This window comes from Pantherophis guttatus, chromosome 8 (genome assembly GCF_059756535.1).
Source record: "Pantherophis guttatus breed Tessera chromosome 8, ASM5975653v1, whole genome shotgun sequence".
NCBI lineage: Eukaryota > Metazoa > Chordata > Lepidosauria > Squamata > Colubridae > Pantherophis > Pantherophis guttatus.
In genome coordinates this window covers 14,774,743-14,789,049 of record NC_142070.1, presented here as the reverse complement: position 1 = coordinate 14,789,049, position 14,307 = coordinate 14,774,743, and the positions used below count along the sequence as shown (strand labels likewise).

At 37.6% G+C, this 14,307-nt stretch overlaps 1 protein-coding gene across 6 annotated transcripts in view; it reads left to right on the top strand.

The window, feature by feature from the left end:
• FAM13A (family with sequence similarity 13 member A) overlaps positions 1-14,307 on the top strand; it is a 150,938-nt gene that overhangs the window by 118,533 nt on the left and 18,098 nt on the right. For all 6 annotated transcript variants that reach the window (XM_087875130.1, XM_060686961.2, XM_060686962.2 and 3 more), the window contains 2 exons: positions 5,563-5,707; positions 13,734-13,947. In XM_087875130.1, coding sequence (XP_087731256.1) covers positions 5,563-5,707; positions 13,734-13,947 — 359 coding nt within the window. The remainder of the gene's footprint in view (positions 1-5,562; positions 5,708-13,733; positions 13,948-14,307) is intronic.

The following is a 14,307-nucleotide window of genomic DNA, read 5'->3' as shown; positions in this document are numbered from 1 at the left end:
AAACTTAAAGATATAGATAGTTACAGGCAGTTGTAAATATTGCTTTTTCGGCAAGTTAATGGAAAGGATAGCGGCTGACTGATTGTAGGTGTACCTGGAGAAAATTAGTGATAACTTTTATTGTCATTTTTTTTTCTGTGAACACACTGGCACACTTTCATCTTTCACTTCTCAATCAATAAGCTTCCTCGGTTAATCTTGGATGAGAAGTGAAATGTTTTCAATGGAAGTCTGTAGAGATTCTCAGTCATCCAGGTCATGATTGTCCCAAAGGTTTTCAGTGGATAAACAAAGAAGTCCAATTGCCTTCTGGGAAAAAAGCATCTTTGGGAAAACCATGACCTGGATGATTGAGAATCTCCATAGACAACCTGAAGATGCTGTTTAGTGTGACTATGCTATGTCCCCTTATTTGTTGGCAGGACCAGATCATTTCTCAGCACTGGAGATTCTTGGCTTTCCTATAAGCTTCCCACTCTGTCCTCTGTTCTTACAAGCATAGAGAAGGGTGATACCACAGATAGGCATGTCATCATGCTTGAACAGTGGCATCAGAAGCAAAAAATAAAAATACATTTGTTCAGAGAACCATCCATATATGTTTGGAATGCAGCTTCTTTGAATCTAGCAAAGGTTTTGTCTGCCCTAGTTTGCAGTACAATATTACTGGAGAAAAAGCTTCTCAAGATGAGGTTAAGAGGGGATCCGACAGGGCTTGGAATCAGTGGTTGGTGTCAGCGGAGGGGATTCGACGGGGGAATCGGTGAATCGGCGGCAGCGGCGGGAATGAAAAATAATCTTCCATAACCAACCCTGTAGGATTAAAAAAAGACAGGGATCCCCTTTTATTAAACAACATCAACAAAAATCCTTGTTAAATGACATCAGAAACAAAAATGCACCAAGATTTACTAAGGAATAACATTTTGTATAAAAATCTGAGGTGGATCCCAGTTGGATTTAATATTGATCAGTGCTCATAAGTTTGATTGAGTGTGCACTATAGCTTTTGGATGTTGCCTTAGAAATATTTGATTCAAAATGTTCTGACTGTACATTCTCAATTGATCTATCCAAGTTTTTATTAATGGCAGATCCTAGTGTCTAGATGTTAGCTAGACCACTCTTGATCTGATTTTATCGCCTGGCTTGGAAAGATTCTTCGTAGTTTCAAATTACAGCCGTGACAGCATAGTGGAGATTAATGACCTGGTACAGTGTGTCTTGAGGAGAAAAGAGAAGTTCATTTATACCCTATGACAAAACCTGTTCTTCAAATGTTCCTTTAGCTGTCATGTTCTTCCTTCACAGCAGAGTAGGTTTAGAGGGAACAGGACATGTTGTCGTTGACTCTGAAATTTTGTTTTTAATTGCTATGTTTGCTTAGCTTTACATGATTTGGATAAAGCAGAGGTCCTCAAACTTGGCAGCTTTAAGACTTGTGGACTTCAACTCTCAGAATTCTGGCTGGAGAATTCTGGGAGTTGAAGTCTACAAGTCTTAAAGATGCCAAGTTTGAAGACCTCTGGGATAAAGGTATGATATTCAAGAAGAATGACTGATTTTTTTTAAAAAAAAGTTGCAATATGTTTATCTCTTTTATGCTTGATTTTGTAGAGCAGCAAATGCTTACATATATTTTAAGTTTAGAAAAAAGGAAATCAAAAGTTGTGCAATGGGGTGGGTTTATAACAGTTAAAAGGCCAAGTGTTTCAGCTTGAGAGGAAACATCCTTCTCCTGTTAAGCAAACTAGCAATAATGTTATTATTTATTTATTTATTTATTTAGCCCTTTACCAAGGCACAATATAGAACAACAATAACATAATAATGAATTGTGGATCAATCCACAACTCGGAGTCCCATAAACAAAAATTAACATTAAAACGTCCAGCATGAAAGCAATACACTTAAAATAGCATCCTGCGATAGCACTGACTGTATATACCAGAGATGAGTTTCAGCAGGTTCTGACCAGTTCTGGAGAACCGGTAGCGGAAATTTTGAGTAGTTTGGAGAACCGGTAAATACCACCTCTGACTGGCCCCACCCCCATCTATTCTCTGCCTCCCGAGTCCCAGCTAATCGGGAGGAAATGGGGATTTTGCAGTATCCTTCCCCTGAAGTGGGGAGGGAATGGAGATTTTAGAGTATCTTTCCCCTGCCACGCCCACCAAGCCAACACCCACAGAATCGGTAGTAAAAAAATTTGAAACCCACCACTGATATATACATCCATAATAATTTAAAGAAAGTGTTATCCTGAAACTATCAGATAGAGTGGAACACCCTGATTACATTAGCCACTAATTAAATATAAAGATCTTTAAACCTCCTTTATATGTCATAAAGATGGCCAGATCTCTGAAAGCCTGGTATTGGGAGACAATAACTCTGGAATAAGGAACTAAGAATGTCCTGCAGAAAGGAACATAAAGAATTAGCAGAATTATAGATAGAAATGAGGGCAAACAGATACTGGGGAGTTTAAACTTAGCACAAGCAAGAATAGTTTAAATTGGGTTCTGGCTCAAAAGGGAGCTAATAAAGAGCTTGCCATGGTATTGAAAGATGAGAATGATATGGAAGGTCCAAGAGAGCCCAGACGGCACTATTCCTCACTAAGATCAGTGGATGGAGAGAAGAATCAGAAACACCTCCCAGGAAATTATTACTATATTTAGGCATGAAACAATCAAAGCAGACACCAATTTCAGTGCAATCTCCTTTGCCAAATCCCTTAGATCCTACATATATTCATAAAATGCACCAAATAAAGTTAGAAAATGGACCAAAGTCAACTGATCATCAAGCAAGACTTGCTTGATGCAGGCAGAAGAAAATGGGGCAATCCAGGAGCCCAAAATGGGATACTACGTAGAGGATGAGAAGGACAATTGGATCATAAAGCATTGTAATTTCAGTCCTGATGTGATGAAAAGTCCATTAAAGGTTAACATATGTATTTTAATCTTGGTCAAGTAAACCAATTTTATATTCCTTCCTTTTACTTCTAGCAAACTTGATCGTTAGTCCCTTCAAATAATGTCCTAGCAGTTGATTTCTCTGTTTCTCCTGCATCTTTTTTTTTAGTTTTTTTGGAACACAACATCTTTTAGTTCCCTGTAACATTCTGTGAATGGTGAAAGTTGGTTGCACAATAAAAACTTTGCCTTCCCTATTTCTGTTCTTTTACTTTCTTTCTAGAGGTGATAGCTTTCCCTAGGTGGTGTTTACTGAATTATGGTGAGAATCCTCTAAGATAGTGTGGCTTTTGTGGCTTTTGGTTTTTGCAAAACTCAAAATCATATGTTATCAGAGGTGATGATAACTAACAGTTTGAATTGGCTGATTATTGATAACTGAATACTCCATCTGAGTTATAGGCAACATTCTTTAAACACAAGCTTCTAGTGAGCAGTATGAAAACAGAGGCCATCCTGTTTGTTTCTGGGCTTCCAATGGACCAGGTGGGTGATTGGCTTCATCCAACAAAGCAGGAGTCTTTGTTCTTAAGGTTTTGTTTATTATATCATAACAATTCAGCCAAGTGTGGTCATTGAATAAATTGTGGTTAATGGTGCAATGTGTGCCTATCAGAACAAGTGTAGACAGAAGAAATGCTATGTTGTTTGTGAGGATGTTGACTTTGAAATTTGAGATTGGAATATGTTTTCCCTAAAGAAAATGGGACTATTTTGGATACTGGGTGGAATCTGTTCTCTCATCTCTTTTCTTGGAGCTGGTTTGGCAGAATGAAGCCTGCAGTACAAATATATTATTCCTTAGATTTCTAGAACGTCTGTGGTTTGATTGTATGTCACTTTCCTGGCGGCTGAACTTCTCTGGCAACCTTTTTAAACGTGTGTAGTTTTATGGGTCTAACGTGAAATCTAGATTTTATTTCAACGTCCTGAAACCTTACCCCTAACCCTATGGGTGGACAAGATTTTATACTTAGGCTGCATTTCTAAATATATAGACGAGGGAGCATAAAGCGGCTGAATAAATATATATAGAATTGTGCTACTCAAGATTTGTTGGTTTTTGTTTGCTTTTGAACTTCCAGGCAACCATCTGAAAGCAGCGCTGATTATTTGCATTACAATCAACAGAGCAAAGTGCAGTTTATTTCCCACCATCCTTTTAATTCAGCATATTGGCAAATTCCAGAGCGGATTAATTTTAACAGTTCCCACTGCAGATACTGGAAAAAAAGAACTGCAGGGAGTTACACAGAGTTTCAGATGCACGAATAGATTCTGACTGTTCTAAAGAAAGAAATCAGAGTTAAAAATCGGCTGGTACCTTTGTGAGCCGTTCATGTTTTTACAATAGTGTCTGTTAACTTGCTTTTAACTCTTCCCCTAGTATTTCTGCCCTTTCTAATTGTATTTCAGGAGTCTCTTAAGTCTCTCTTGCCGTTTTTCCTTCCCTGTCTCTTTTCTCCCCAAGTTACAAGTAAAGACCTTATATGTACACCTACATCAGGCACGTTCCTCTGATACTCCCTTTGCATTAAATTTCTCTGCATTTTGCAAATGAAAACCGCGTGCTCTGGTGCCCAAAACATAAAGTCAGACAGGATAAGTGTACAAAGCCAGGAACAAGCGGGCAGAGGGTTTAATCTGTCCAGACACACAGGACATATCAGGTATCTGGTGAGTGGGCATGGTGCAAAACGCTTTCGTTTCTTTCTTCAAGTGTACATTATAAATCATCTCCTCAGCAGTTTTTAGCTTGGGGATTGAGAGAGAGTGTAAGAGAGTGATGAAGATTTGTTGGAACGGAAAGCATTCCTGGTCTGTGGCTTACTCTGCAGGCTCCTACCCCTTCCAGTTATTAAATGCCAAAAGCCCGTTATGATTTCAGTTTGCGCAACAGCGGCTTGTAATATCCCAGAGCTCCTCCATAAATAGGCCTGCTTTCCCCACACCCAACTAGAAAACAACCACAGGAAGCCAAGGACGTGCAAGCCAAGCCAGACCAACTCTGCTGGCATTCATTCGGAGAGCTATACCGCAGCACAGCTTGCTGGAGAGCCTTTGCGTACCTTCCATTCTGCTGCCGTCTGCAGCAAGAAAACTCCTCTTCCTCCAGGGAAGAAGGAAGACAGGAGTATCCTCAATTTCCAAGAGAGATTTTGTCGCACGCTGTAGCCTTAGCAACAGCAGCCTCTTAGGTGATGCATTTTTGGGGGGGGAAGTCAGAACTTTAAGGGAAAATGCAGTCTTTGTTCTCATTGCTTTGCCTTTTCAAGCCGTTCAAGTATAAACTCTACCAATCGCTTAGTTACTTGGAGAGAAGCAACTTCTGAGCTCCTTATTCTGTTTCAAAAAGTTTTATTTTTTTTTATTTTTTAACTAGTGTAAGTGATCCATGAGCATTGAAGGGAGTAATTGGGGAAAAAGACCGGATACTAAAAGGCTCCCATTTTTCAGTTTGTCTAATAGAAAGGAAAAGGGCTGGTTTTTGTGCATGTGTGATTATTTACATCTGTACTTCCTGTTTTTTTCTGAATTTTGCAAAAAAGTTTTTGTTCTTTGGGGGGATGTGTTGCAGAGCTCAAGTATGAAGATCCAGGAACATCCCGGCGTTCCTGAAGTCAAATTACAGAGGAACCAAGAAATAGATGGCCAGGAAGACACTTTCCTATCAGAAGTGCCTCGTCTGGACCTGTCAACCTTGTGCAGTGACAACTGGGAAGGTAGGATTGCTTGTTGAGCATGAATGAGACAGTTCTTATTTCAGCAGGACTGCATGTTTTACTTCTGTCTTTGACTTTCCCTCTTGTTTCTGGGATGATAAGTGACAGTTTTCCCCAGCCTGTTACCGTTCAGATGTCTTCAGCAGTAGCTTCTCAGTCCACATGCCTGTTGAGTTGCTCGTGTGAAGAAGAATACTGATCTGGGGAAAGTTAATCTGTGGAAACTAATAAACTGTTTGAATGCAAGAGCTGAACTTATGGTGCAAAAGATGCCATTGGACATTCTTTTCAGGAACATAAGAAAAAGAAATGTTTTTGTCATGTTCAGTTGATTGCTAACATTTTGCAGTTTAAAGGTCTCCCTTCTGGCAAATCAGCTAAAAGATACCTTAATAAATCCCTGAGTCCTTCTATGGGGAGCATATTTGTCCCTAGGTTCAGATAATACACATGTATTGTCTGAGGGAATGATAGCTTGCTTAAATTGGTATTTTTTGTATTCCTGCTTAACTGTCTAGTTTTTAAAAATCTATTCCCATGTATAATAAGGTTCAGTTAAGAGAATTCGCCCCACCATTTTTTAAGGATCTTAAAATCATTGATTCACCCAAGGTAAATGGGTGTAACCAATATTCTGATTTCTTTTTCTGTGTAGCAAGGCAGAGATATTTAGCATTAGCAGTTCTAACTCTGATTGCATAAACAAATACATACTTTTATTGTCTGCTGTTGAATAAGGGGGAATAGAATTACTTTCATTTGTTTACATTATCTTTACAAGGAAAGGAATATAGTATTAGTGTGTTTTTTCCCCTAGCAAACTGTTTTGTTGGTATCCACTAATTTAAAAGGCACAGAGTGCTTTAAGTCATGCTACTGAAAACAGTGACTGGAAACATTGGAAGAACATTGCTATCACACATTTTGGTTCTTTAGAGAACCTAGTGCCCCCCCCTCCTTTTTTTTTTTTTTTTCCAAGTGCTTACGGACATTTTATTACTGCATTTTTGGATTTTGGTATTTGGGGGCGGAACTGAAAAGTTTGTTCGTTAATAGCAGTTCCTTTCACTAGGAAGAGCCATGTATCTCAACTTTGACAACTTGAAGATGAGTGGACTTCAGCTCCCAGAATTCCCTAGCTAGCAAGGGTAGAGGGTTGGATGATTTACGTGATCCCTTCCAACTCTTACATTCTGTGACTCTATGGAAATGTTCAATGTATCTGTCTATCTGGACCAAAGCCTTTTGGAATTGATGCCAAGTTGTGTCCACATGCTATTTTTGTATCAGTTCAGAATTCTAAAGCAGGCTCAAATAGACTAGCTGATATGCAAACCTGCCCCATCAGCTGCTGTGGATATTTGTAATGGGAATATACCAGATGATACAACTTTCTTTTTACAGTTTGATAGTTGCATTCTTTCCCTGTGGTTTTAGCAGTCAGGGATGACATGAGAATTTTTTTTTTCTTATTTTTTGAAGAATTTGGGAAGACTACAGAATGGATGATTGTTCTCTTAATCTCTTGCATTACTTGATGCAAATTCCACTTTAGGGCATATTAGAAGTGAGAGCAAAGAATACAGCTTACTTCTGAAATGTACCGCTAATTGTTTGGGATATTGATGATAGAATTTATATACTACCCAGAGTCGCTTTTTCAGGAAGAAGGCCAGTTTCTGAATATGATGTATAAATAAATAAATAAATAATAAAATAGAACAAAATCATGTGGAAAGAGAGGTCAGTGAACATTAGAGGTGGCATAATCTCATCTGACTATTTTCTAATCATGAACCGTGGATTGACAAATCATGATACTCATGATTTAGTTGTTAGGTAGGTGAAGAGATTTAGAAGTATTTGATTTAGCCGCACGTATTCCTTGTCTTGTCTCACAAACTAAGCAGTAGTATGGATTGTCCCTAATCTGAATCATGGATAATTGAACAGAGAGTTGGAATAGCATTACCTAGGCTAGTCGTCAACCTCAGCAACTTTAAGATGTGTACACTTAAATTCTGGGAATCTGAAAGTTGCTGGGGTTGAGATATATTGGCTTAGACCAGCAATGTGAATATTCTACATGTATGTTTGCTCATTTTCTACTGAATTAATACTCTATTTTAGACACTCTCTGAATTCAAAGAAGTAAAAATGGAAATTTAGTAAGTAATTATTGATACTCGCTGAAAATTTTGTTTAATGTAGAGTATAGAATTGTGTAGGGATGTGGTGGCTCAGTGGTTAAGACGCTGAGCTTGTCAATCAGAAAGTCGGCAGTTCGAATCCCTAGCTCTGCGTAACGGGGTGAGCTTCCGTTACTTGTCCCAGCTTCTGCCAGCCTAGCAGTTCAAAAGCTCTTTAAAAAAATGCAAGTAGAAAAAAAGGGACCACTTTGGTGGGAAAGTAACAGCGCTCCGTGCACCTTTGGCATTGAGTCATGCCAGCCACATGAACACGGAGACGTCTTCGGACAGCGCTGGCTCTTCGGCTTAGAAACAGAGATGAGCACCATCCCTAGAGCTGGAAATGACTAGCACACATGTGCGGGGAAACTTTTACCTTATCTTATAGAATTGTGTAGCGCTTTTTACTTTTTTTAGATGAAAGTTAAGGAGATCAAATTCCAGCACTATCCTCATACAATCAAATGAGAATATTTGGCAGGTCACAACACAGATTGTGAATGTCCCTAGAGACAATTTTCTGTTCTGTTTTGTGGCCATTGAAACTCTCCTTTAACTTCCATTATAATGTGCCTTACTTTTTGGGATGATTAAGATTAAGGCCTTTTTCTTATGACAATTCTTCATATACTTGAAGAATGCTATCATAATATCCATTTTTAATCTTCCTACAAATATTTTCCAAAGTTCTTCATTCTAAGGAATTACAACATTAGGGAAGTTTGGAAGTAGACATAGATGTTCTCGAAAAATATAAAATCAATACTTGACCCAAACTATTTTACCATTTTTCTCTCTTTTGTATGCTGGTTTTAATTTATGCTAGGTATGCTTTGTTAGCTTTAATTTATGCCAGCAGTATGATTTGTTATATCTTTGAGGCATTTTATGACACAGATGTCATATCTGTGTGTAATATTTTAGTTTTTCACAAATTAAATATACCCAAGAGGAGGACTTGTGATCAGTGACATAGTTTTCTTAATTGACAGGAAATTTTTCGGTCCTCTGAATTTGTGCTGTATTACCTCACATGCTCTTAATGCCTTCAACACTGTTAATATTGACACTTTCTGGAACATTTTGATTGCAGAAGTTAACACTCTAATAACCACCTACATGGCGCTATATAAGAATGAATAGCAGATGGCATGAACACATGCTATCTAACTTTTCAGCAGAATTTTGTTTTGTTTTGTTTTGTTTTTACAATCATGAGGTATGAAATCCTCTCCATTTTTCTCCAGTTATTTGTTCTTATAAATAAACAAAAAAGAATTGCTCTATAAGGGTTGGGGGTTGTTTTTGTTTTTAAGAAGTAGTGGTGATGTTTGTGCATTGCTAATATGCTTACTAGAAAGATTTATTACGTTAGTGATCTCAAGAAACGGGGCCTTCTCTGTGATATCTCAATTCTAAAAAACTACCCTTCCTTCAAATTTTATTTTCCCTTGACTGAAATTAAATGGGACTTAAAGAACACGATGTCCTACTTTATTTTTAAATCAATAAATCCCCATCTTTATTCTGTAAGCTGGAATTATTTTTGCTGTTATTTTCATTCTAAATACCCTGTTTCCCCCAAAATAAGACATCCCCTGATAATAACCCCAATTACGCTTTTGAGTGCATGGCAATAAGGCGAAGCGCTTATTTCAGGGTTCAAAAAAATATAAAACAGGGTCTTATTTTCGGGAAAACATGGTATGTTATTTAGTGAATTATATTTCTCGTGTTCTAATTTAAATATGTTTGCCCCTAAAGAAAGTGCTTCCTCACTCAAAATAAATGAGGTAAAACAAAATTTCTGGTCATGTTTGAGTAGAAGAAATGATAAGAATGATTTATTTGGCTTGCCTCTGCTGGCATATTTTATAAGAGTAAACAACTAAACATTACCCTGTTGGATCATATTTAGAAAAAGTTCAATCCAGGGGTAAAATTCAAAAATTTTCCTTACCGGTTTTGTGGGCGTGGCTTGGTGGGCGTGGCAGGGAAAGGATATTGCAAAATCTCCATTCCCACCCCTCCTGGGGGAAGGATATTGCAAAATTTCCATTCCCACCCCACTCGGGGGCCAGCCAGAGGTGGTATTTACCAGTTCTCTGAACTACTCAAAATTTCTGCTACCGGTTCTCCAGAACCTGTTAGAACCTGCTGGATTTCACCCCTGGTTCAATCTGTATGTGACAAACAGATATCTCCCGCAAACTCTGAAGTAGAGCTTTGTGGAATCAACCACCATTAATGATATCTACAAGCATCTGGTACTTGAAGATCAGTTGCTTGAACAGGAAGTTTACATAATTCGCTAATTTTTTTAATCCCTTTTTCACAGTTATAACGTATTGCCCAAATCCTCTACTCTGTACTTTTTAAGAATAAATTCATCCAGATCAAATTCTTCCCCACTTGTGCATTGACTTATTTTCATGGAAGATGTCCACTATCTTCCCTTCTTCCTCAATATTGTCAATTTCATGCTTTTGCCCAAAAGCCTTGTGTCTCCCTCATGTAGGAAAGAGAAATGAGGAAATACTGGATCTATGGAATCTTTGAGACATAATGGTTCTTTGTTTGCGGAATGCCAACTCAAAATCTAGGGAAAAAAGGATATTGCAGTTGAGCATAGATGGAACATAACTATTATGGCAAACTATTGAGCCTCCTCCCAAATTTTAATTAATATCTTACTTTTGATAGCCATCTGACTCAGTTCTATTCCTGATGGGGTATTAAAATGATACACAAGGTCATTGGCAGTAAGTATTTTAGGGTGGTTTAACCGTCCATAAAAATTGAACAATGGTATTTTTCTGAAATAGTGTAGGGTATCCTGCTTGAGCAGGGGGTTGGCAGGTCACAAAACAAGGCAACTTGAGGTTGTAAGAAGAAATATGGACACTTGACAGCATAACTCCCTGCATTAAAGTAGACCTGGCTGATCATTCTTGACATGCTGATTTTTTTTTTCATTAAGAAAGTTTTATTTGTGGGGCAATATTATCATGTTATATTGGTATGGATCTGGAAAATGTCTACTTATTCCTAGATTTTTATGAATATGTAGGCCAAAACACCAGTAATCTTATAAGAGAAAGTTGGCAGTGATTTTGGAATGAGTTTTAAGAATGTAAGGTTTGGTTGCTGGCTTATGCATGATCAGAAGTAAGCACTTTCATATGCTTTCCCTCCTTCTAGAAAGAGCTTTTACAGCAGTTCTTTATTTCTAATTTATTTATTGGGAAATTTTCATCGTTGCCTCCATAATTCTTATTTGGAATCACAGAGCCACAAATTGTAAACCAATTAATCCAGTGTGCTAAATAGGAGCATGCAGGCCAGCTTAGTAAACTGTAAATTTGTAAATAAGACTTCTTGTAGGATGCAATGGGAATTATCACAAAGCATGAAGATTTCTTTCGGTTTCTTCCAAAATGCTGTTCTCCCTAACTTTCCATTCTCATTTTCCTACGCTCTCATCTCCCTTATAGCCTGAACTTTAAATTTGTTCAATTAAGCGAAATGGCAGAATTGAGATAATTATTATTTTCTGATAGTACTTTGAAATTAAGTTCGGTTAAGTAAACATGGGATGAGCTGAATCTGAATAGTTATAGCTTGTAATTTATAAAAGCAATCGAAAAGGGAAAGATATTGATGTTGGATAAATTCTCTTACCTGGTCATTTGAAAGTAACCAGAGCTTAGTTACAGATGCAGAATAGTAGAATAAGATTTGATGATGTCACAATAGAAAGAAGAAGAGTTAAACAGAACAAGAGGTATGACTGGCCTCTCCATAAGGTAGAGGGTGTAGAAAGACCCATACAAGGCCAAAACGTTAGTGGTCCCAACAATTTGAGGAGTCTTTTAGTATTCCTATAGATTCTTAAAAATTAAAATATAAAAATGTTTTATATTGCATATTGACAAATAGAAGGCTATTGGTCTTCCCAGATCTTTGTCTGCTTTTCTAAACCGTGTATTTTTCTAACCCCTTTTTTAAACATTTCTTCAGACTAAACGAAGGACTTAATTCATACAGAGGTCTTTTGCTGCCACAAATTATGCTTTTAATTATTATATATAATTATAATTACAGATTTTGCACCTGTATCCATTCAGAAACTATAGAGTGATTGTTTCTTGCTTTCTTTTAAAAAGAAATTCCCAAGCCTTTCATTTATGTGGCTCATTACATCATCACAGGTTTTTGGAGGAGCACCTTAAGCCAGGAGTCCACAATGCAACATCTGCAGGCACTATGACACACAAGTCTTCGGATAGCATCTGCAAAATCCCAAAATAGAATAATTTTGGTTTTTAAAAAATAGCCAACTAGATTACACTAGAGATTATCAAATCTCACATCATATCAATGTTAGTATCTAAAATCTAAAAAATGTTGGGCAAGAAAGCTAAAGCAAAGAAGGACCAGGTCCTGGTGTTTTTGGAAGTGGTTTCTGTTCTGGAAGTTGCTTTATGAAGGAGTAGATTTGGCAGTACAATATTGCAAAATGGTGAGAACATGCTGTGGGAGAATCCAAAATAGTATTTCCTTCCAGACCCTCTTAAATCCTAGTATATCCCACGGGAATGCTCTGTAAGTTCATAAACATTCTTTTGACTTCTGAAGGGCAGAAATTTCAGCAGTTATAAAAATGGTTCATGTTAAATGCCTTCTCTCTGGCCAAATATAGTGCTCGCAAGTCTGTTTAGAAGCAGATATATTCTGAATTTTGAAAATGTAGCGAAAGGGCACAGGGGTTGCGAAGTGAACATAAAATATCATAGCCGCCAAATTATCTGCAGTTTGTTTGCTGCCCTTGAAAATAATCTACTTCTTGGACTTAGACGATGTCCCTTTATTTCTAATTCTACCAAGGATCCAGAACTAACAAGTAACACCCAATTTACATTAATGGATAGTAGTTAATAAGACTATTGGAGTGAAATTAAGAACTTAATAGGCACTAATATTATGATACAAGCTTTCTTGCATTTATTTGTTTCCAGTGTGTTTCTGGGCCAATTCAAATTACTGTATTAAGTTTGACCTCTGCAGAGTTTAACCTTCATAACTAATTCAACACCTGCCGTGTGCTTACCTTAAGGTCATCGGTAGAATATCTTCCTTCAATCTAAAGCCAGAGATTTGCTCTGAAACAGCTGTCCTCCAGCTTTGGGACACTCATTTAGAAAAGTAATCCTCATATCTTTTTAGTGAGGATCCTTTGTTACAATTGCTCTTTCAAGCATTTTAGAAGTATGACTTTATTTATCTGAAGAAAAAAAAAGATGTTAACTTTTCTCCAAGTAATCTGTGGCTCAAATAGAAGAGTTATCTAAACCTTGCTAGTATTAAGGAAATCAATAAATATTTTTCCATCTATTATTTGATGGTAAGTGGGCTTTGCAAATGAAGATTTTTACCTTCCTTTGGGGGTCACTAGGACACAACCTGCAAGATATTTTGAATTCTTAATGACTTGTTTTATATTGTCTATTGTGCTATGGTTTTTTCCATCGTTTCCTTAGTTTGCTTGCTGGATTTTAAGGATTGTGATTTCTACTGTATGAAAAGTTTAATTATGTGCAGTAGCTAGAGCAGGGGTCTCCAAACCTGGCAATTTTGAGACTTGTGGACTTCAACTCTCAGAATTCCTCAGCCAGCTGTGGCTGAGGAATTCTGGGATTTGAAGTCCACAAGTCTTAAAAGTTGCCAAGTTTGGAAGCCCTGAGCTAGAGACTTAAGAGACACTGAGTATTTATAGTCAAACTAAACACAATTGCAGACCAAGCTCCCCATTGTTGTTCCTCTCCTCTGTTTTCCAGAACCTGTCCCTGCTTTTTCCTCCTGGCAGCGTAATGACGTAGATTCCGATGAAGCTCGCCTTTCCCCTCAGGCTGGACGCCTCATTCAGCAGCTTCTGGATGAAGACAGTGACCCAATGCTGTCCCCTCGCTTTTATAACTATGGGCAAAGTCAGCAGTACTTGGATGACACAGAAGTGCCTCCTTCCCCACCCAATTCTCATTCATTCATGAGGTAGGTTGGCTGGTCATAAGAATAAGAATAAGAATAAGAATAAGAATAGAATAGAATAGAATAGAATAGAATAGAATAGAATAGAATAGAATAGAATAGAATAGAATAGAATAGAATAGAATAGAATAGAATAGAATAGAATAGAATAATAGAGTTGGAAGGGACCTTGGAGGTCTTCTAGTCCAACCCCCTGCCCAGGCAGGAAACCCTACACCACTTCAGACAAATGTCTGAAGTGACAAATGGTTATCCAACATCTTCTTAAAAACTTCCAGTGTTGGAGCATTCACAACTTCTGCAGGCAAGTTGTTACACTTATTAATTGTTCTAACTATCAGGAAATGTCTCGTTAGTTCTAAG